The 21,372-nt window shown below is 37.1% G+C and overlaps 2 protein-coding genes across 3 annotated transcripts in view; one reads left to right on the forward strand and one right to left on the reverse strand.

Annotated features, from left to right (window-relative positions):
* Window positions 1-6,378, forward strand: part of LOC756169 — a 33,232-nt gene extending 26,854 nt beyond the window's left edge. Inside the window, exons 20-25 of the mRNA XM_030983545.1 lie at window positions 740-903; window positions 2,002-2,109; window positions 2,689-2,800; window positions 3,289-3,385; window positions 3,996-4,089; window positions 4,935-6,378. Coding sequence (XP_030839405.1) covers window positions 740-903; window positions 2,002-2,109; window positions 2,689-2,800; window positions 3,289-3,385; window positions 3,996-4,089; window positions 4,935-4,985 — 626 coding nt within the window. The 3' untranslated portion in view covers window positions 4,986-6,378. The remainder of the gene's footprint in view (window positions 1-739; window positions 904-2,001; window positions 2,110-2,688; window positions 2,801-3,288; window positions 3,386-3,995; window positions 4,090-4,934) is intronic.
* Window positions 6,379-8,770: 2,392 nt separating this feature from the next.
* LOC578046 (monocarboxylate transporter 2) lies at window positions 8,771-19,562 on the reverse strand. 2 transcript variants are annotated; one of them, XM_011673662.2, is made up of 6 exons: window positions 19,048-19,562; window positions 16,062-16,549; window positions 15,227-15,681; window positions 12,372-12,597; window positions 11,699-11,842; window positions 8,771-11,229 (listed from the first exon to the last, which is right to left on the reverse strand). In XM_011673662.2, the coding sequence occupies exons 2-6, from the start codon at window positions 16,396-16,398 to the stop codon at window positions 10,976-10,978; spliced, it is 1,416 nt and encodes a 471-aa protein (XP_011671964.1). In that variant the 5' UTR covers window positions 16,399-16,549; window positions 19,048-19,562; the 3' UTR covers window positions 8,771-10,975. The 2 variants fall into 2 exon arrangements, with proteins under 2 accessions (XP_011671964.1, XP_783328.3); XM_778235.5 differs by having other exon boundaries at window positions 16,062-16,358; window positions 19,048-19,560.
* Between the last annotated feature and the right edge of the window lie 1,810 nt (window positions 19,563-21,372).

Here is a 21,372-nt window from a genome sequence, read left to right on the forward strand (position 1 = left end):
CAGCTCTCAATTAACATAAGAAAAAGGGGACCATAGGGCCAACGGTTGTGCAGCGTGGCTTTAAGGGAAATTCCACGCTGATATTAAAGATGAAGTTGAGTTCTGGTCATGCGATTGCATTGTGAAAGAAACGGTGTGGAACCGACCAGAGAAGGTTGATCATCTAGCATATAAGAATTTGTGTGTATTGCAAGGTTCTGGAATCATCGAAATGATAAGAAATTTGGTCAAGTCTTGGTAAAGTTACAAACACTTGCACAGAAAGACGTATATGGGACTACACAAACACGTGGCGTAAAAAGCCGGCCCCCGATTTTTACGATGTTACATGCATAGTTAGAATATGAAGGCATTTGAAGAGCCATGCTTTTCAGGGAACATGTCTTAACTGATGTTCTTCCACTCTTGCATAATAAGAATGAGTAATGCTCAAAAATTATTTTTCACCTCTTCCCAGAACTCAACCTTCTCTTTAAGTTGTGTTTTTTTACAGAAGTAGAAAAAATAGAGAAATAGGTCAGTGAAGGTTTGAGCAAGAATCCGATTAAAAGTATTAAAGAAAGTTATGACCTTTTGAAGGTGTGATCAATCAAACACAAATTGGCAACTCTGTGACGTATCAAAAGGAAATAACGCATTGCGTCTGATATATGGCATTTCATCATCTTCCTACTACATATCGACCCCCTCCCCTTCCCCGCCAAACTTTTCATTATTTTTTATATCGAATTCCATGTAGATCCGTTCTTCATGATCTTGGAGTACGCGTCAAAGGGTCCTCTCCAGACGTTCCTCCGCCGTAACCGGCCGGGAACCCCTGGTGCCAAGCCCCCTCCAGCTGAAATCTTCCTCCGATTTGCCATCCACACGGCCAAGGGAATGACGTTTCTCCAGACTCAAAAGGTAAGATAATATTTACAGTCAAGCTTTTGTGTAAAGACGTGTATATAATAGCCAGCTTCCTCATAGGGTAAAAGAAAGTGTTTCTTTTCTACCATAATTATGCTACAGTCACAAAGGTTCGTACGAACGATAATTTCGTACGAATCTCCCTGTTTTTCCATTGTCTTCCCGAATTTCCATTGTCTAAAAATCGTTCGTACGGCGTAGCTGTTCGTAATGGCATTTGTGACCGAGGCTTTAAGTTTCACCTGTGCTTTTTGTTTTCCTTGGGGGGGGGGGGAGGGGGCTGGGGGCAAAGCCGGGGGCAAAGTTGGTTGGCTGAGCTGTCATTGAGTAAGGCGACAATTTCCAAGTGCGTATGTATACATAATGGTGGGGGAAAAAAAGGTTCAGATATTGATAATTAATGTACCCCATGTCTTCATTTTCATTTCGTAATGACTGCTAAACCTGATGACAATGGATAATGACAGATTATTAAAGTGCTTTGCTGCCATCACTCGTCAGCTAGTAGCAAGTAGCATGTTGAGCCGTGCCGCGTATATTTATAGTCAAAAGTATAACGGCCTTTGACTACCATTCGAATGTCAATGAATACCTGTCAATGTCAATGAATAATGAATGTCAATGAATGTCAATGTCAATGAATACCTATTTTTCCTCAAGCTTTCAAATTGTAGGCACTTTATGTTATCCATTTATTTGGTAAAATATTATTAGATGATTTACGCATCCGGTCATCATAATGAGGTATTAAAATATACAAAAGATAAACAACCAAATCGAAAATGTAATTCTGTAAGAAATCAAAACGGCAGGTTCGTGTAAAAAAACTATATAAAGACCGTCAATACTACTGGGCCAGAAGGGATTAGACCACACAACGAGGTCACTGACAGGTGGCTATCTCATTAACTCAGCTCTCAACTAACATAAGAAAAAGAGGATCATGGGGGATCAACAGGCACCGATTGGGGAAGTTTTCTATATAGAGGGAGCAAGTAGCTACAAGTAGGACAGTGGGGCTTTAAAATTGATGCTTTTCGTATTGAGATCGAGTCAACCATTATTTCGTTTCTAAAATGAATTATTTGATAGGTTGCTCATGGTGAGCTGACGAGTCGAAACATCCTTCTCAACGACTATCTGAGAGCGAAGGTAAACAACAGCTATCGAATCAGAACGCCGACTGATATCGTAACACAGGTGGGTACCATCTCTTCTATCTCTAGAAGTTGTTACATACAGTTTTATGTAACGAATTTGTCCATGTCAGAAAATTGTGTTTGTAAATGATTAAAATGCTTTATGTCACTTTCCATTTTGGAAGTTATCTATAAACAAATCATAAAATTTTATATGATTTGTTTTATTGTCCACATAAATGGAAATTCTTTTTTTCACAAGTGTTGTAAACATAAAGCATTATCGTCATAATTGTGAAAATAACTTTCTAGATCATCTCATGCGAAAGTTTGTAGCACGTTTTATATTTAATGATTGCAATCATTATTTAGATATAAATGTTTTTACCTGATCCTTTATAACATATTTCAAGAGTTTACTTACGTGTTAATCATTTCATTTACCTATCTTGCAATACTTATCAAATTTTTCCTTTGATCTGGCCACTCTGATCACTTGCTAGATCATGGATTTCAATAGATTTTAACCATCCGTATCGACAAATTACGATACATGCTCTTTCTTTTTTCAATTGCATTTTCAAATTCAAATATACGAACTTCCTCATCTAATCGCCTCATTTGATCATGATTTTGACAGGGTCGCATGGGGGTCCGATGGATGGGGCCAGAGGTGCTTGGTGGTGGTTCCTACACCCCTGCTAACGATGTCTGGTCCTTTGGTATACTACTCTGGGAGTTGGTCTGTTTCGGTAAGATAATCCAAATCAGTGTTCGAAACAACAAGAACATGCATTAACAACAACAAGATAATCATCTTCATCAACCACAACAACAACAACATCATTATCACCACCATCGTCATCATCATCAAATTGACCATTCTTTGGACTTTGTGTCTCAGTCATGTCAGTAATGCTACGTTTATGGTCAAAGGCATATAGTTATGTGATGTTCATGTTTAAATTCAGACGGCAAAGCAAAAATGGCATATGCATTTAAAAAGAATATTATGTTTGTTGTCACTTCAGCCTCCTTCTAAAAAAAGGGTATTTCATCTTTTAATTAGTATTTTGTTTGTTATCATATCAACAATACGGGTTATGTGTGAAAATGAAAGTCATAGCAGTATTGATTATTACTTTTTCTCAATCATCTCATAAATCCAAAACACAATGGAACTAAAATGCTGGTTAACATGTTGATTAAATATATTCACTCTTGCTATGATAAAACATAGGTGCCACGCCTTACACCGGTATGTCATCTCGTGACGTGAAAACCCGTATCCCGGCAGGCCATCGTCTCGAACAGCCGCCTCAGTGTCCAGATGAAACGTAAGTATAGGAAATTCAGGGCCCGCAGCTAGGGGCAGATTGAAGGTGGCAAATGCCCCCTAATGCCCTATGCCCCCTCTTAAGCCTAATCTGGCATACACATACTAAACAAATGATTCTTTGAAAATAATGTTCTTCGCCCTTGTAACAATTTCATAATCCCAAAGGCACCTTAACATGCTGTAAGATGCAAAAGCCAATATTCCCTTGCTTGCTAGTGGTTTCTTTCTTCGGGATTGTCCCCACCCCCTCCCCATTTAAAGGACCCTGAATCCGCCCCTGGAAAATTAGATCGGTCCATCAAACGTATATATGCCAAGCTTTGATGCTATTACTAAACACATATGATTCTATTTGTCACTTTGAAAGAAACTATGCTCAATTACCTAAAATCATTTGCTAGTATGCACCCGTTTGACAAGAAATATAAAGATGGTAAATGCCCCCCCCCCCCCCACAAAAAAAGATAATGTAATTAAACCTACATATATATTTCTAAGCATCTCTCTCCCTCCCTGTCTCCATTTATCTATTTTTCCCCTCATCTTTTCCCCTCGCTTTCTCTCTCTCTCTCTCTCTCTCTCTCTCTCTCTCTGTATCTCCCATGCAGGTATGAGTTAATGAAGAGTTGTTGGCAGGCTGATCCGAGCCAGAGACCTTCCTTCAGGGTGCTGGTTCATGAACTGGAGAAGCTAGCACCACAGGTACGTGTGAACACCCCTCCGATCCAAGTTTGATTTTGATTTGATTTACTTTATATTCATTAACCAACAGCAATACTGTAATACATTTCATAAAATATGTTATTCGATCTTCTGAATGTCCACAATGATTTCATATTTCTCAGAATTGAGCCACAAGTTTAAATTTGTATGGACATGGCCCATTACATCGCTATCATCATCATCTTCATCATCGTCCTATCATTATTGTTATTATTATTGCTATTATGATCAACGTTTTTATTATCAACGTTGTTATTATCATTATCATTATTATTATTATGATTATCATCATTATCATTATCATTATCATTATCATTGTCATTATTATCATTATTATTATCATTATCATCATCATTATTATTATTATTATTATCATCATTATCATTATCATTATCATTATCATTATCATTATTATTATTATTATTATCATCATTATCATTATCATTATCATTATCATTATCATTGTCATTGTCATTGTCATTATTATCATTATTATTATCATTATCATCATCATCATAATTAACATTGATATTATTACTATTTGTCTACTAAATTAAAAATGTCAACCAGTTTGATGGATTTACTAAAAGCACTTCCGCAAAATCAACTCTAGCGCCATCTCAGGTCAGTTGTAGCAGTATGGGTTGGTTCTCGCAACGAGTACTGTCTGCGAAGTGGAAATTAGGTATTGAACGCTAAGGACAGAAAGTAAGCTAGTGAAGAAAGCTCATCAGTTTGGTATGTTCATCAGTTTGTATTTTATGCTATCGATTCATTGATAAACATTGTGATTATATTATTTTCCTTTTTTCCTTTTTTCTTAGGACTTCATTGACGTCAGCCGATTTGTTCCTACCCGATATGAATACATGTAAAACCAAGACTGTATCTCTCACCACGGACCTATACGATCATGCTCTTACTGTGGTACTTCTTCGATAACATGTAAAGACAAAACATACAAAAACATACAAACAGACAAACAAATAAACAAACAAAACGTGATGTTTACAATTTTACGAAAGAACGTGTGTATCAATTTTCACCTAATTTGAAGGAGTCTATAGATGGTGTTTCATTTTTCCCTCACCTAGATTCCAATGTAAACATACAATTTTAGTCTGTTAAAAATACCCACCAGCAGATGGGTTTTTAGATCGTCGTCATAAAACAGTTCACACAAAAAGTCGTACAAAACGTGTATCTGAACGAGAACTGAACAAAACATCATTGTTCAAACTGTTATTTTCCAGATAGCGCATGCGTGTACACGTGACTCTCGATCTATTTCTGTATCTGGAGATCATACAAAATATTGGTTATGTAATAATTATGTAATTAGTATAAGCCTACGAGGTCCGTTTAGAAACCAGTAGTGTAATTGTCATTTTTACCCTATTTATATGATACCAAAACATAAGAAATATAATATACCGCTTAACAAAAATTATAAAAAAATCATGACTACATCTAAATGTAATATTTTTCTAGTCAATTCAAAATGTTATATGGGCGTAAGGAAACGATAAGTCTTTCTTACTTTGCTTAACAAGCTGAAAATGTCGATCGGCTCTTCTTTGGTTCAACAACAATTTGTTATCGATATCACTTTTCCTTTTATATTTCAACTTTTGGGTCTATACTTGGGCAGCATACTGCACTCTGCGACATAATCCACATTCCATAGCTAACAATTTTGTCTTAATCTTGACATTGACGTAATACAAAATCTTCAAGAGTTAAATAGTGTCTAGTATTTTTCATTATTGGGACCACCTTGTTCGTCAATAATTGGTATTTACATTTCGAATCCATAAATAATGGGAGGAAGATATCAAATTCTCTTCTGAAACTTATGTAAACTATTTAAATGCAGAAAATCTGAATTGCCAATATAATATTTAATGAAGTTGTATATAATGTATATATTGATATGAGTTGATTTAGTCTATATATTTAGTGAAGTTTATTATGTATCTTTTATGACGGCAGTGTTGTGAACACTGGACAAAGTTGTATATAATTATATTTGGATAATAGAGATTTTTAAAGAGGGTTTTATGTCGCTCATTATCCATCGTATGTAATAAGAATAGGCTGTATTTTATTAACTTGTATGGCATCTTTATGATGTTTTTGTCGGGTTTATACTATTGAACTATCCCCAAATAGGTAGGTTTATTGTCATAATTATGTATATAGTCAGCTTGTCTTGTTCTTCATTACAGGGTATTCAACGTAGCAATAAACTTTATATTGTCAAACCGTTATGGAATTCGGGCGTGTGATTCTTTCCCCCTTTTTTTTTATGAAGTTTTGGTTTTCTTTGGTGAAGTGATCACAGTTATGAATAGCAACATTATGATATTGAATTCAAGATATTAGTATCATGACTTTCCACTTTTATTAAATGGGTAAAAATTAGCAATATCACTGGCAGACCATGACATGATGTAAAGAATGTAAAGGATAAACGAGAGAAAGAAAGATAGATAGGGAGAGAAAGAGAGAGAGAAAGAGGGAGAGAGGCTTTGAAAGAAAAGATAAGTGAAATAGTAAGAAGAAGAAGAAGAAGAAGAAGAAGGAAGAAGAAGAAGAAGAAGAAGAAAGAAGAAGAAGAAGAAGAAGAAGAAGAAGAAGAAGAAGAAGAAGAAGAAGAAGAAGAAGAAGAAGAAGAAGAAGAAGAAGAGGAAGAAGAAGAAGAAGAAGAAGAAGAAGAAGAAGAAGAAGAAGAAGAAGAAGAAGAAAAATGCCCATTTTCACATTGCATTTCATCGGTACAGTCCCAATATCGGCCATCCATTGTCTAAGGAGTTTTTCATCTTATCAGCGTAATCAACAAATACCGCTCAAGGATTAAAATCGAACGGTTTTTATTTACTCACCTTGTATTTACCCTTTGGTTTGTTTCTTCCAATTGCTAAATAGTTCATTTTACCTTCATCTTACTATCATCCACTAGCCTATAAAGGGCAAATTGGGGCAATTCCCCCTCTCTCTTACAGATTTCTGACACAAAATTTGGTATGAATGTTTTTGTTTTGTTAAAGTTGATGGCCAACTTTAACAAAATAAAAACATATTAATTTTTAGCAGATTATGAGACCATTTATATTTTAAGTCAGTGATTTAAGATGGCTCTTTGTATACACGAATCTATAGAACCATATTTAAAATACAGGTTAATGAATAATAATAAGGATGATAATAATGGTAAAAATGATGATAATAATGATAATAATAATAACAATAAAAATAATAATAATAATAGCAATATAATGATGATGGTGATAAACATTCTGCTCTCTCGAAAAAGTACTTCGCAAACAATGTACCAAACCTGGACATGAACATGGAAAGGCAAACATTTAAATCGTTGCCAGCAATAAATGTAAGCCCCGCTTGACCTTTATGTAAAGTTCAAATGCCCAACTCCCCCCCCCCCCCCCTTCACCAAGGGACACAGTCTTGATACGCCACTGCTATTATTCTTCTCATCGTCCACGATAATACTGCACGATCATGGATGATAAAACGAATGACCTCTCATCGACCTTTCCTTATAATCCGATAATCTTTTTATTTTCACTAAAGAATTAAACCATGTAATTCCTTATTCTGTTTAATCAATGATAATTAGAAGGGCATTTTAATGGATGTTGTGCTTACTTTGCAAGTTTGTCTCGTCACATTAGTACGAATGAAAATGGAAATGTAAAAGAACTAGAGAGAAGGTTAAACTGAATGTGAGAAGTACAGTAGGTAAAATGTTTGTTTTTTTAATTATGAAAGAAAACTAGAAAAAGAAACGTTCGATGTGGATAGTTTGTTAGAATGGCAGATCGCGCTTAAATTGTTTGTTTTTATTTTTTTCCCCCACGAATTCTTAGATAGGAAAAGAGGAGGATAGGACGAGAAATGAAAGGCTATCAATGTCATGCATCACTTTAGCAAGACGGTAAATATCATCCTCCTCCTCATCATCTGTGGCTGCATCATGATTATCGCTATCATCATAAAAAATAATAATCATCATCTTCTTCTTCTCCTTCTCCTCCTCCTCCTCCTCCTCCTCCTCCTCTTCCCCTACTTCACCACCCCTCACTCTCTTCATCCTTCTTCTCTCTTCTTCTTCTTCTTCTCTCTTCTTCATCTTCTTCTTCTTTCTTCTTCTTCTTCTTCTTCTTCTTCTTCTTCTTCTTCTTCTTCTTCTTCTTCTTCTTCTTCTTCTTCTTTTTCTTCTTTTTCTTCTTCTTCTTCTTCTTCTTCTTCTTCTTCTTCTTCTTCTTCTTCTTCTTCTTCTTCTTCTTCTTCTACTGTTCTATTCCTTTTCTTTTTCATCTTCTCCTCCTCCTACTTCTTCTTCTTGTTTCATTCTTCTTCTGCTTCTAACCACCACTTTCATCATCATAACGATTCTTATTATCATCGTCACTATCATCGGCATCATCACTATTCATCATCTTCATCATCATCATCCGTATCATCAAAAGCAAAATAATTATCATCAACAAAACGCTATACACTTCACGATCTCACCAGTCCTCTTCATTTCATCTTGTTTGTACATGTAATTAAACATTCTTTTTTTTTTCTTCATATCAAATCACAATTACTATTTTGTCTCGACAGCAGAATATAAAGGCAGCTAACCAGTGCATTTGTTTTGTATAAATTATCACAAGACATATGAATTTTATTCCATCAATATACATATACATACAAAAACATACACACCGTAAAATATATTGCGATTCCAAAAATTGAATCAGTTATAACACAGTTTATGAACATGACAAGAATAGCAGTAGTTTATCTAGACTCCCTTAAAACAAAAATAAAAGAGATGATCAAAATAATACTAATAGGTAACAATCTTTACGAAATAATGGTGTTAATACGGAAGGGTGCCGTGTTGGTCAACATTGCACCCGCAAAACAAAACAAAATAAGACGATAAAATATGAACTAAAATGAGTTACACATAGGCCTATGTGTTTTAAAAATACATGTTATTGTAATATACAAGAACATATGTTTTTTCAGCACTTTAAAACGAATATATGAAACATAACTTCGACTCAATAACATCTAAGAACATCATACCAACCTATTGAAACGTTTCGACGAATGTGAGCTCTGGCTCTATACGACAAATTAAACTTTATTTCTTACAATACAATTGTAACAAGTGTGTAACATTTATACGAATAAATCAGAATAAACCTAATGACTCACAGAAAAAAAAAGGAATGGATTTTCTCCCTCGATAATCTTTAACATATCATGTCATAATTTATAAACATCATGCAGCATCTCGTCACCCTGATAAATCAAATAGTCCACGAGAAAAGGAGAAATAAGCTAGCTTTCTTTTTATAGCTATATAATATTCATGTTAGGTGCATCAAGTAAGCTTCATATATTATTCTCTCTGTACAAAATTAATATTTACTTTTTTCACCTGAAATCGTTGAACTATTTGATTTATCTAGTCAGTGACGGTCATAATCACAATACTTTCAGCGCCCGCGCTTAAATTTGTCAACAGTATAATATATATATATATATATAAATTTATATATATGTTTGTCTCTCTCTAAAAAAAGGGGAATTTCAACACAACTGAAATATCCATCGTCATAATCTTAAAACTGCGCCTGCGCAGTGCTGCTAATTTCTTGCGTAATTTATGGAATTACATGAAGAAATATTTGCATTGCTTTTCGTTGGAATTTCATTTAAATATCCTAATATTCCAATAAATTAATGCTACTATTTTAAAGTAAGTTCCCTCACGAATAATAACATGAAAGAACGAAAAAGAAGATTTGTTTTCCCATCACACATAGGGGAATTCAAGTCAGGGACCTCCCTGGTATAAATATCACACACTAGTATAGTATCTCCGATACCTGATATCCAGGCATTCTTTAAATCTCTGCCGAGTTATAGTACATATAATTGTGCGGCGTTTCAAATTTGCGTCTCAACGACGCTGGAAATATTCATCGATATATCGATAGAGATATCGAATCATTTGTGAAGTAAAATTGCATTGTTGACAGAGAGTGTCTTGTATAATTGAAACAAAAATAGAAGAAAATGTTTCTAATAAGTGCCGAAAGTCACTGAACAGTGACTTGCTTTAGACATGCGCCGAAACACACATCATTTTGTGTAATAAACATCCATAAACCGTATTTTTTTGTATAGATATATTGGAACTTAAAATAACTTGATAAGAAGTTGTAATAAAATGCTTTTTCCTTGGTAGGTACATACGCTTTTTTTTTTTAGGTATAAGAGTCTCATGAAAATACCACTAGAATATTGGCAGAATTCCCCTTTTCTGTGAAGAACCAGATGGTCTGGTAAAGAGGAAAATGCAGTCACTTCAACCTGGAAGAATTACATGCAGAAAAAACTTAATTTAAGTTTTGATGCGTTAGTTCTTAGTCTGTTTCTTCCAGCAGCAACTGTCATTTTAAAGCAGCGACGTCACATGACGTCACATGACATCACAATCAGTTTAGCTGCTGTGTCATCAGCATGTCTTTCGCGTTAAGTTTTGGTTTTGACGCGGCTGATGTGGCGGCAATTAAATATCACCGGCGACCGAAGTCGTCATCATCATCGTAATCATCATCGTCGCGTGTCCGTAATCTGAGTTAACAATCGCCATCCACCCGGAAGTCGAAGTCCCAATCGCACACACCATAGAGCTCAGTTCATACTAAGGTATTGAAGTCCGTATAAATCTATGGTAGCGTTGGAGATTAAGTTGAATTGTGAACTCGTCCTAACAGGCTTCAAGGCTAGTCGTGCATCATGAGGTCAGCGAGTCGATCGGCGTGGGTTGTGTTCACACCGAGGATTCGAAGTCGAGATGGACCGTGCTCTCGATGGCTGGGGGCAGGAAGATCCAGGTCTCGAACGGGCCCATGGCTTCGATCTCGTTGACGGACTTGGGCTTGGTCCTGGCCATGATGTATCGATCAGGAGCGAAGCATCTTTGGTAGAATGGGACCAATAAGAACAGGGCTGTTGCGGCGACGTAGATACCAATGCTAGCATAGATTGCATCATCGTATGAACCGGTCTTGTCGACACTCTCGCCTGCAAGAAACAAAAAGGAAGAGAAAACGTTTATCACCTGATTCACTTTCAAAATATATTTATTAACGTCTGGACTTGTCACCCAATAAAAATATCAAAAACTAAAGCCTCTTACGGAGCTTAACCCTTCTAAATGCGCTCACTTGTGAGACATTTATTGTTTTAAAACATTGACAGCTACAATGATTTGATTTTAAAACACTGTCCTGAAAGAAATATGTTAAATTTAGTTGCAATATAACTATATACTCTTCTCACATAACTGCAAAAGATTGATCGAACCACTGAATTAAAATTGGTTTCATGTAGATTGAAACGATAATAACTGTTGTCAGAAAAAGAAAAAGAAAATCCAAATTATTTTGCAAAGAGGAAACGTCTTTCTAGCTCTCGTCATACAACGAGTAGTGCTACTTAGTTTCGTGATCGAGTAGGACGACGATGACGAAGACGTGTGAGGGAAACTTACCGAACAGGGATCCGAGGATGAGTCCGAGACCGTTGGCGACCAGGATGACAGTGCATGCCTCGACGCTCCTAGCAGCCCCAAACACTTGATTGCAGATGGAATACGGGAGAGCATCAAACACCGTCATGATAAGGAAACCAGTAACTGTTGAAGAAGAAGAAAGAATAAAACATCGGGTTTATTGGCATGCTTACAAATGCAACAAAAAAGATTGAAAGTAATTTTGAAAGAACAGAAAAGTTCCCAAACTATAGATCGGTCGATTAAGAGAGAAAGAAAGAGAAAGAGAGAGAGAGGGGTATATAATGCAACACTTAAATACTTGTATTTCGTTATTCAAAATGTACTATACAGAAGTAATTTGTTTGCATTACACTCAATATTACCGTAATTGAACTAATATTGTTATAGCCTTTCAATTTTTTTTCTGTTTTCCTCCATTAACTTACATGTCAATAGTATCAAAGTTTTCCTTTCAGATGATTTATTTAGCAAATTTGAACACAGTTTGATGTCTTATTTATGATCAGCAGATACGTCTTACTAGATCCTGGCAAAGACTTAACGTTTTCAAGACGTTCATATAACGTCCAGGTGGCGTTTATAGAACGTTAAGTCATGTCCAAAGAACGTTTGCATTCTTTAAAAAGAAGGGAAATGTAACATTTCTTACCGACTGCGACGCACATCATCGAGGGCACGGTCTTAGCGACGGTGAGGCCGTACATGATTCCACTGCCGACAACGCTGGAGAGAACGAAGAGATAAACCTTAGGGAATGGTAGGTGATCACCGAAGATACCGAGACAGGCCTTGCCGCACACCTCGGCGATGGCGACCACGGCCATGATCAGGGCGCACTTGGATTCGACGATGCCGGCGGTCGTCATGAAGTTTACCTATAACGAGTCAGAAAAAGAGGAAGATTGAGTATAACTTGACTATCAAATATAATGAAATGTATTAAATAGATAAGAACTTAAGAAATATTATATACACTGCTGGTGCGCGTTTATTTCTTGACAACATGCACCATAAGCGCACGTCAGTATTGGATAACCGACCCCAAAGACGAATTTTCAATCATCATTATTAAGTAATTATTAAGTAATTTCTTTTCCGATATGATTATGATCTTATCTTGCCTGAGTACCTTTGATATGAAAGTTTGTATACACATCTAATGATTATCTTATCACACAATAGCAAGATAATACATGGGTTGCGCAAACATACTTTTGATATGCCAGGAGTGTTTCAAGATTACGGTACCACCCAGCAAGGTGGTATTCATGTTCTCTCACCCTTTTCGATGAGATTATTTATAAATCATGTCCTTATCACATAAATGCACTTCAAAATGTATATTTAGTTTTTGTTATCGTGTCACTCATGTGACTTCAACGTATCTGAACTCTATACATGTATAAAATGTAATCTTGAGTGGTTCAGCAGTGGGGGTAAATATAATGGTAACCATGGTTGCGAAAGTCGTTGAGATGGTGTTTGATGATGATGATGATGATGATGAAGATGATGATGATGATGATGATGATGAAGATGATGCAAATTTTGATCAGTATGTTGATTGTTAGAATTGAGAAACAGTGAAGAAGAAAGATATTAAAAGGGAATATTTTTTAAAACTTCGGCGGCTACAATAATATCTATCAACAGTTCCGAAGACGACAAGAACGTCCTTAAACTTTTAAAATATTTCAAAATAGGCGACATCTAAAGTGCCCCTCCCCCGGGCTCAAATAAACTATTTCATAACTCTAAAAGAATAGAGCAGACACAAAAACGTCAAAGCGATTTTAAAAGCGCTCAACATCTGTCAAAAGATCTGTCAAAGAAGATAAGAAGATTAGCTTAATCTCGTAAAAACCATGTCTTACGTTTGTCATTCTGCTTCAACTAAACTAACCCATCCATTCCCATCTTAGTCCCACAAATTCATAATCGTGTGCTAAGATTCCGTCCTGAGACTCGACGCTTAAGTTGGTAAACTTTGCAAAAGCTTATCAGTTGTTTACGACGCTTTGGGCTACTTATAGATAAAGTACAGTTTAAGTAGGCTTGTAAGTGGTTTGAAGTAGGATTTACAATCGGACTTTGATACCCTGATAAGGTAATTAGTCAATATTTCCCGGCATCGCGTGATTGTTGAGAAAAAGAAACTTATTGAATTGATGACAGATTTATCTCGCTCGTTACTGATAAAACCCTAAAACAAGGACAAGGGCAGATTAAAATTAATCACTTTATGGGTATGACGATTATACTGTTAATATTTGTATTTTGTTTATTTTTTATGAGAAGTAGGTCTAAGTTAAGAAGGCGACGGAAGAGAATAGATGAGAGACTGTATTGAAGTCTGTTTCGATGAGACAAGCGAATGTCTCTTCATTATTCATTAGAATAATTATCAAAATACTTTGAGAATATTCTAATAAAGTGAATAAGGAAAAACAAATCAGGTAAAAACGTATATATAAGTGCGGATGTGTGAATAACTGAAAATTAAGATGTGAATGTTGGATGATATCAATTAGTAGGCGATTTAATAAAGTAAAAAATAAAAAGTTCGGGAGTTGATTTAACATCAAAGTCAAGTGACTGGTGTCCGAACCGCACAAGGTTTCTGACTGGACACTAAACGCTCCCAGACAAAAGCCCTTCCTTCTATCTGACAGTACGTTAATGAAATATTAACTCGGCGTTGACAAGGTCTTGACTGGTCAGACGGCCATTGTTTCACACCTGGCTATCATCAAAGCCGCTAGTCGCCGCCGCAAAAACTTCACCTAACTCCACTCCCTTCCCATTTCCGCTATTCGATTTCAGTATTTTGGTAGTAATCCAACCAATTGGATGATCTACCACATGGTTTGTCTAAACCGGAAGTTTCATTCACCTTTACTAACGCCAATACAATCGATTTGTCAGTTCAGCCAAATCCTGAAACAATCAATTCCTAATTACACCCTAGTTCGTGGTTGCGGCAAGGTCGGACAGGTATTGTTTCGGATGCTAGGGAGCATGAGGTGGTGGGAAAAACGTGATTGCGATCAGTTATCTTGGGCGCGGTGTATATACTGGAATCAGGACGCTTGCACTTTTACAGTTTTACTATTAATTTTATCCACTGATAGACGTAGCTGAGAATCAGACTTTTTTTGTGGGTTTACTAGCTGCCCCATAACATCCTCTTATCATTAAAATCATTCTGAAAACACGTAACAGCCTATCATCTACGCCTGGCCCAGGCTAAACATGTTTTGCTACCATGGAAACCATAATGGGATGTTTTTCTTAGTGATACGAAAAGGGTGGATAATTCATGCAGGAGAAAGGAAATAGATCGAGAAATGTGGAATTATGTTGTATCAAGAAGTAGTAGAGGTAGTTTTTAAAATGCATATAGAAGATGTGGTTATGGAAAATGATGTGACGTGATTTCATTTTCATATCAATATTTTTAAAACAAAAGTTGACAATAAATGACTAGACAAAAATAAAACTTACCATGCTGACGTAGTAGAAACTCATGGTCATTGCGCATCCCATCAGGCCAAGGGCGAGGAACCAGACTTCCGGGAAGGTCAGGACCTTCAACCTCTGTGTGATCGCCTTTGACCTGGATACGGGTTTGCCTGGGATCTGAACTTTGACATCCTGGTCGACGTCCAACCTCACCTCCGTACACGATTTCTTCAGGTCCGATTCGGTGGGTGGCAAAAGTCCCTCGGCTTCGGCTGCCTTGGCGATGGCGGCCGGGCTGAGTTTGACCTCGATGGCGTCCACGGGCTTCTTCTTCTCATCGTCGTCGTCGACATGGGTGGGTGGTTTGGGAGGCTGACAGAATGTGGAGACGGATGGAACGCCGAGGGCGAGGATGATACCGGCCATGATACGGAACATGTTTCGCCAACCGAACTGGGACACCAGGTAATAGATGAACAGGTTCATCACTAACATTCCTGTAGAGATACACAAAAGAAACATCATAATAAATATAAACATTCTTCGTTGTTAAAAATATAGGGAATGAATGCTGAATAAAACCATTGGACATTAAACCTCGGGATGAAATGCTCCACTAATGTGATTATGGACAACGTAGAAATTCCTGAATGCTTCAGTATCTTTGAATGAAATTTTCAGGCTATTTGTTTTCCTCTTCAAATAATAATCTCTTTCTTTGACCGTTTAATTCAGAAAGAAAATTAAATTGAGATGAGTAGGGCCAATTCAAACACAGAAAAGAAGATGACATGAACTCTCTTAACATACGTGAGATTGGATAAAGAGAACTGTCAGAAAGACTGATGAAGTACGATAATCTGAGGAAGATATTTACCTGCGGTGGTCCCAATGAGGGCCAAGCTGGTCGCCCTAGAGCAGTTCTTGTGTGGGAAGTACTTGAGGATGAGGCTGATGGAAGAGATGAGGACCATGTTGATACCGAAGCCGTAGAGGACACTGAAGGTGAAGAACATCGGCATGATCGACGGCATGAACGACGTAATGACGAGCGAGGAGAAGCACATCAGGAGGCCGATGGCGGCGATAGGTCGAGCACCGAAGCGAGCGACGAGGGGGTTGGAAACCAAGCTGCCCAGGGTGTGGAAACCAATGGCGATCGAACCCACCCAGCCTGAGATTGAGAGAAAAGGGAATACACATATGTTTTGCATGGTTCGAGCATCAGGGGCGTGTTTCTGGCACTGGTAGAGAGGGTTGTTGCTCGTGGGCGTGGTCGCTGGTAGTAGCGGTGGTCATGGCGGTGGGCTTTATCGTTCAAATTATCTATGGAGGGGACAGACATAATATATATGGCTGCCGAAACTGTATGGAAACAAAGATGGGAGGAAAAGAGATGGGGAGAAACAAAAGAAGATGGAGAACGGGTGATGAGTATTGTTGTACAGGAAACCTTTCAGATATATTTATGATCTAACGCCAAAAGGGCTAAAATAATTATCAAGTGATTCCTTTATACGATGAAACATCTTTGAAGAGATAGTGTCAGTGAGGAATCGCTGCAAAGAAGATTCACAAGTTTCGACACGACACACTTCATTGCATTGTGATGATAAAAGAAAATATGAGTTGTTATCAGCATAATCACTCTCTCGTTTTCATTTATTCTTTATTATAATTTCTTGCTATGGCCTTGTTGACATACATCCATATTCAAACTAACATAACGATAGATAATATACTTTTCCAGAAAAAATATTTTCACGATGGGAGAAATAGATGATGATTAATAATAATATATAGCTTTCGAGTTTCTACTTGTACTTCTACTTCTACTTGTCTATCATTTCATAGTTCACATTTTATGTGTTTATGATGCATAGATTATATCCTAAAATAAGAAAATCCTTTTTAAAAGGGAAAAACACTTTATACACATTTTACAGTGCGTTTCTATGCCAGACAACTGAGACAAGATATAATCGGGAAACTTGTTCAGAGAATTGCTTCCGCCAGAGTCAGTGGAGTTGGGGATAATCTGTTTTCATAGACGTTAACCTAGTATGTTGTCATTTCCGCAAAGTAAAGTAAATGCCAAAATGCCCACAATATGGTTCTTCTGTAAGCAATTAGGTGGAACAGGTTAAGAAAAAATATAACTCCGAAGAATACAATTTTTTTGTATTGGGTGCTAACATCTTTTCACCCTTATTTCAACCTAAATGGCTCAGGAATGAATTCATTGGTAAATCATCGAGAATTTGAAGATTGTGCTAATTTGGTTAGATATCGCACTGCGCGATTACAAACTTAATGCTCCTTTATAAATGTAAACAAATATATACATATTTATTGAAAGAGAAACCATTATTAGATTTTATTTAGGAATACAAGTTCACAGACCTAATCGCTTTTCCCCACGGCGTCAATTTAGGACTCGAACCGGTTTTAACAAGTCCAAAAGATAACGTCACGCCCACGATCCAGTTAGCAGGGCGCCCTGTCGGTTGCGCAACTTTACGCCAATCGCATGCAACGTTCCCCATGAGCAGTTACGATCTTAATACATGTGCTCTTCAGGGCTTAATAGAGTAGAACAGGGTATTGCTATTTTACTGGTAGACTACATGCTTGACTGCAACGATTTTAGTTTAGCTTATTTTATATCTTTTTTTTTAAATTTTAAGAAATGATATTGAGAACGAAATAAAAAAAAAATGAATGTAATGGTATCATAATTCCTCTATTCTAAGTTAGACTTACGGCTCTAAATTCTTTTTCAATCGTAAAATATATTTCATTATATTCCGAAGTAAAACGGTTGTACTGCCCATTCAAAGTACGCGTCAACCCAAAAGCGACTTTCTCTCTCTCTCCCTCTCTCTCTCTCTCACACAAATATCATAATATCTCATTTTGGTTGTGACCTACATGTGTAAATTGTGTTCAGTATTGACCTATCACTTACTATTTCAATGTTACACGGTTTGTACATCCTACCACAAAGAGACTGATTATCACTTTAATTATGATTGCAATAACAGCCGACAGGTGAAAACCGCACAAATCTCACTCATTCACACAACTTGCGAAGTCGACATTAAAAAGTGCAAGCACCCAAAACAAGCGAGCCAGAAATAAATAATGCTACTTCTGTGTCAACAAATATATATATATATATATATACATATGCATTACTCGTAAATATAGACATCGTTCAACGGTACACAATGAAGAAAATATTGAACTCTTCCGATGTCTCTAAGCATTTCATCCTGCTGACAGAGATGAGAGGTAATAATCCGTTTCATGCAGAAGAGAAGAATATCTTTATGTTCCCCCTGTTGATGATCTGAATAGATTATTATATCATGATTATGATTTATGAAGATAAAGAAGCAAAATATTAATGTCTTTCTAGTATCCTCAAAACAGCAAGACAATAGATGCCACAAGCTAAAGCTGGATAGAAAAACATTTTCTTAAATAGTAAAATAAAGCAAAGCAAACCATGTAAAATAATGAGCTTTAAATTAACATTCACACTCATACAGACATACACACAACATATTCAACCACTATTAATTTCAGATATCAAATAACTTCAGGGCGATTCCGTAAGATGTGTTCCTTCCGACAAAAGTCTTTTTAATCCACATGTATGCCTAGTTTAGCAAAGAACAACAAAATGTAATCATCAAAGTATTAGAAGTAGTACCAAATACATGGTCAACAGATTTGTCTTTTCTTTTGATGAAATGTAATTATAAACCGACCTTATACAGAGCACATCTCACGAAATAGCTCCGGATTGATTTTTTTAAAAGATGGGTTTGGGTTAAGGTGATGGTGCTGGTACTTACTGGTAGGTGATGCGTTGCTGCCTAAGTCATCCTTGAGGGCCACGAAGATGATGCCATATGAGTAGAGGAACCCAAAGAGAGCGAAGAAGACGATGAAGGATGAACAGGTCACCACCCATCCCCATTGCTTTCGCAGAGTCAGTTTAGCGCCTTCCATCTTGTTCTTGAGAAACGTCATGATGATGATGTAGTTCTTTCTTCCTACTAGATCTTGATGAGAAAATGAATCCTTTGTTGTATATATCGTCTGCTGGGAGACCGACAAGAAACTCAACTAGCTTTGGTGTTGGAGAAGAAGCTTGGAGCTGGCAAGGGAATGATGTAGTCTGTCCTTGTTTAAAGGTGGCTAAAGCCAAGAGCTGAGAGCTCGGGAAAGCGTATGTCACCTGCTGGAAATCATTTGTGCTGTGGTCACTTTTCATCCAGAACCACACTTTTATACCGCTAGGGACGCCATGGGTTTTTCTTCGCCTAGTAACAGCGCTGAACCAGTCCAGTTTGACAGCTCTACTACGGCTGCGTCGCTTGGCCAATACCAGTCAGCTGATCGCAAATCAGCTGTTTGCGGTTTGTGTCGTCACAATGAAAAGGCGAGGGCTTCCCTCGTTTTAGACGTGCGCCCAGTCGCTTCCATATACCGCATTATATATTGTATCAGTGCATTATTCGATGGAGCGAGCCTGGCTATCATAATCTGTCAAGTGTCAACACAAACGTCCCTGGGACGAATAGCCTTTGATGACATGTTGAGGCTCGCTTGAACCTTTTGGAAAGCACTTGTTATTGATCATGAAACTACTGGACCATACCATCCAAAATAAAGCTTAAGAGTTGTTTTGTGAGCACATCAGCGACCCTTTAAAAACAAAAAAAAATCTTTAACTTCCTTCTTCTTTATATTTCAACTTCAAAAGTAGTCAAAGAAAGAAGGAAAACAAGATAATCATTCTCTTTCTTATGTTCCCTCTCTCTCTATCTCTCTTTCTCTTTCTCTCTAAACTCCCACTTTCTCTCTCTCTCTCTCTCGCTCTCTCTCTTTCTAACTTCTCCCTCTCACACTCTCTCCATATTCTGTCATATATCAATATTTTGACCATTCAATGCTGGATGGTCAGCTACATCACGATGGCACAGTGGTATAGGACAGTGATCTGGTATTATGGAGGTCCCGCGTTCGGCACCAATCAAGTTGGTGCTCTGGTAATGCCCTTCGATAATTAATTTTCATTACCACATGCAAGTCCCTGGAAGAGGGCATAATGCCGCAAGTCCCAAAAGCGCCCTGTTTTGTTTTCTTAGAGGTCAGTTAATAAATCATATTAATCATTAATGTCAATTTATTTTACTGACAACAACAACAGCAACAGCATCGGCAGTAACGGCAACAACAACAACAACAACAGAAACAACAGCAACCATACGGCTAGCTGACTTTTCAAGCTTCATGCCCCCTCTCCCTCCCCACTCCATTGTCAATGCTCACACGGTCATTACATAACAGTACGTGCCTAATTATCAAGGGACTAATAATTTGCAGATACGTAACGGTGTGATGTCCAACGTAAGCAGTTCTTGCCCGTATACATGAAAATCTACACTATACTCGTCAAATTTCATAATGAGATTACGTAATAATGCCCAGCAGCTGGTGTTGTTGCAGTACATCTGCGGATATTAACGATGGCTAAGGAGTTAAAGATTCGGTTTGTGTTTATTAATTGCGCACACTTTTTGGTTTAAAAAAAATGGCAGTGCTTCGTAGGATTGTTAGTGGACCCCTATTCTTTTTCTCTCTCTCTCTCTCTGTCTCTCGTCCATGCATGCTCAAATCTCTCTATCTTTTTGTTTGGGGGGGGGGGGGGGCGGGTGTCCGATGTTTACGTTAGAGGATAACAATAATGAAGGGCTCCAGTTAAACACAAATAATTGCAGATATAATAGCTCTGTTTGGCGCTGCCTTCTAAATTGCATTGCTATTTACAATTATAAATACCGACTCAACTAAAATGCCCTCAAAGAAGGCTTGACTATTCAATGCACAGCACAATACTCAAGCGAGATAGGGGGTCTCCAACAAAATGACCTTCATAGATCAACTTTCACAACACGTCCATTTTTACGAGGTCTGTATATTGTACAATTTAACGATTTAACAATTATTTTAACGAAAATTTCTCGTTTCAAAGCATTTTCATTAAAGATATGAACTATTACTCGGGTAGATTGATCACTATTATCCTCATTTCATAACTGTGAGGCCCACAGGGGAATCAAAAAAGATAACATCTCTATATTATTATGTTTCTATAAACACCAACCCTCAAA

Source organism: Strongylocentrotus purpuratus, unplaced genomic scaffold, assembly GCF_000002235.5.
Source record: "Strongylocentrotus purpuratus isolate Spur 01 unplaced genomic scaffold, Spur_5.0 spur5_scaffold_13, whole genome shotgun sequence".
Classification (NCBI taxonomy): Eukaryota; Metazoa; Echinodermata; class Echinoidea; order Camarodonta; family Strongylocentrotidae; genus Strongylocentrotus; species Strongylocentrotus purpuratus.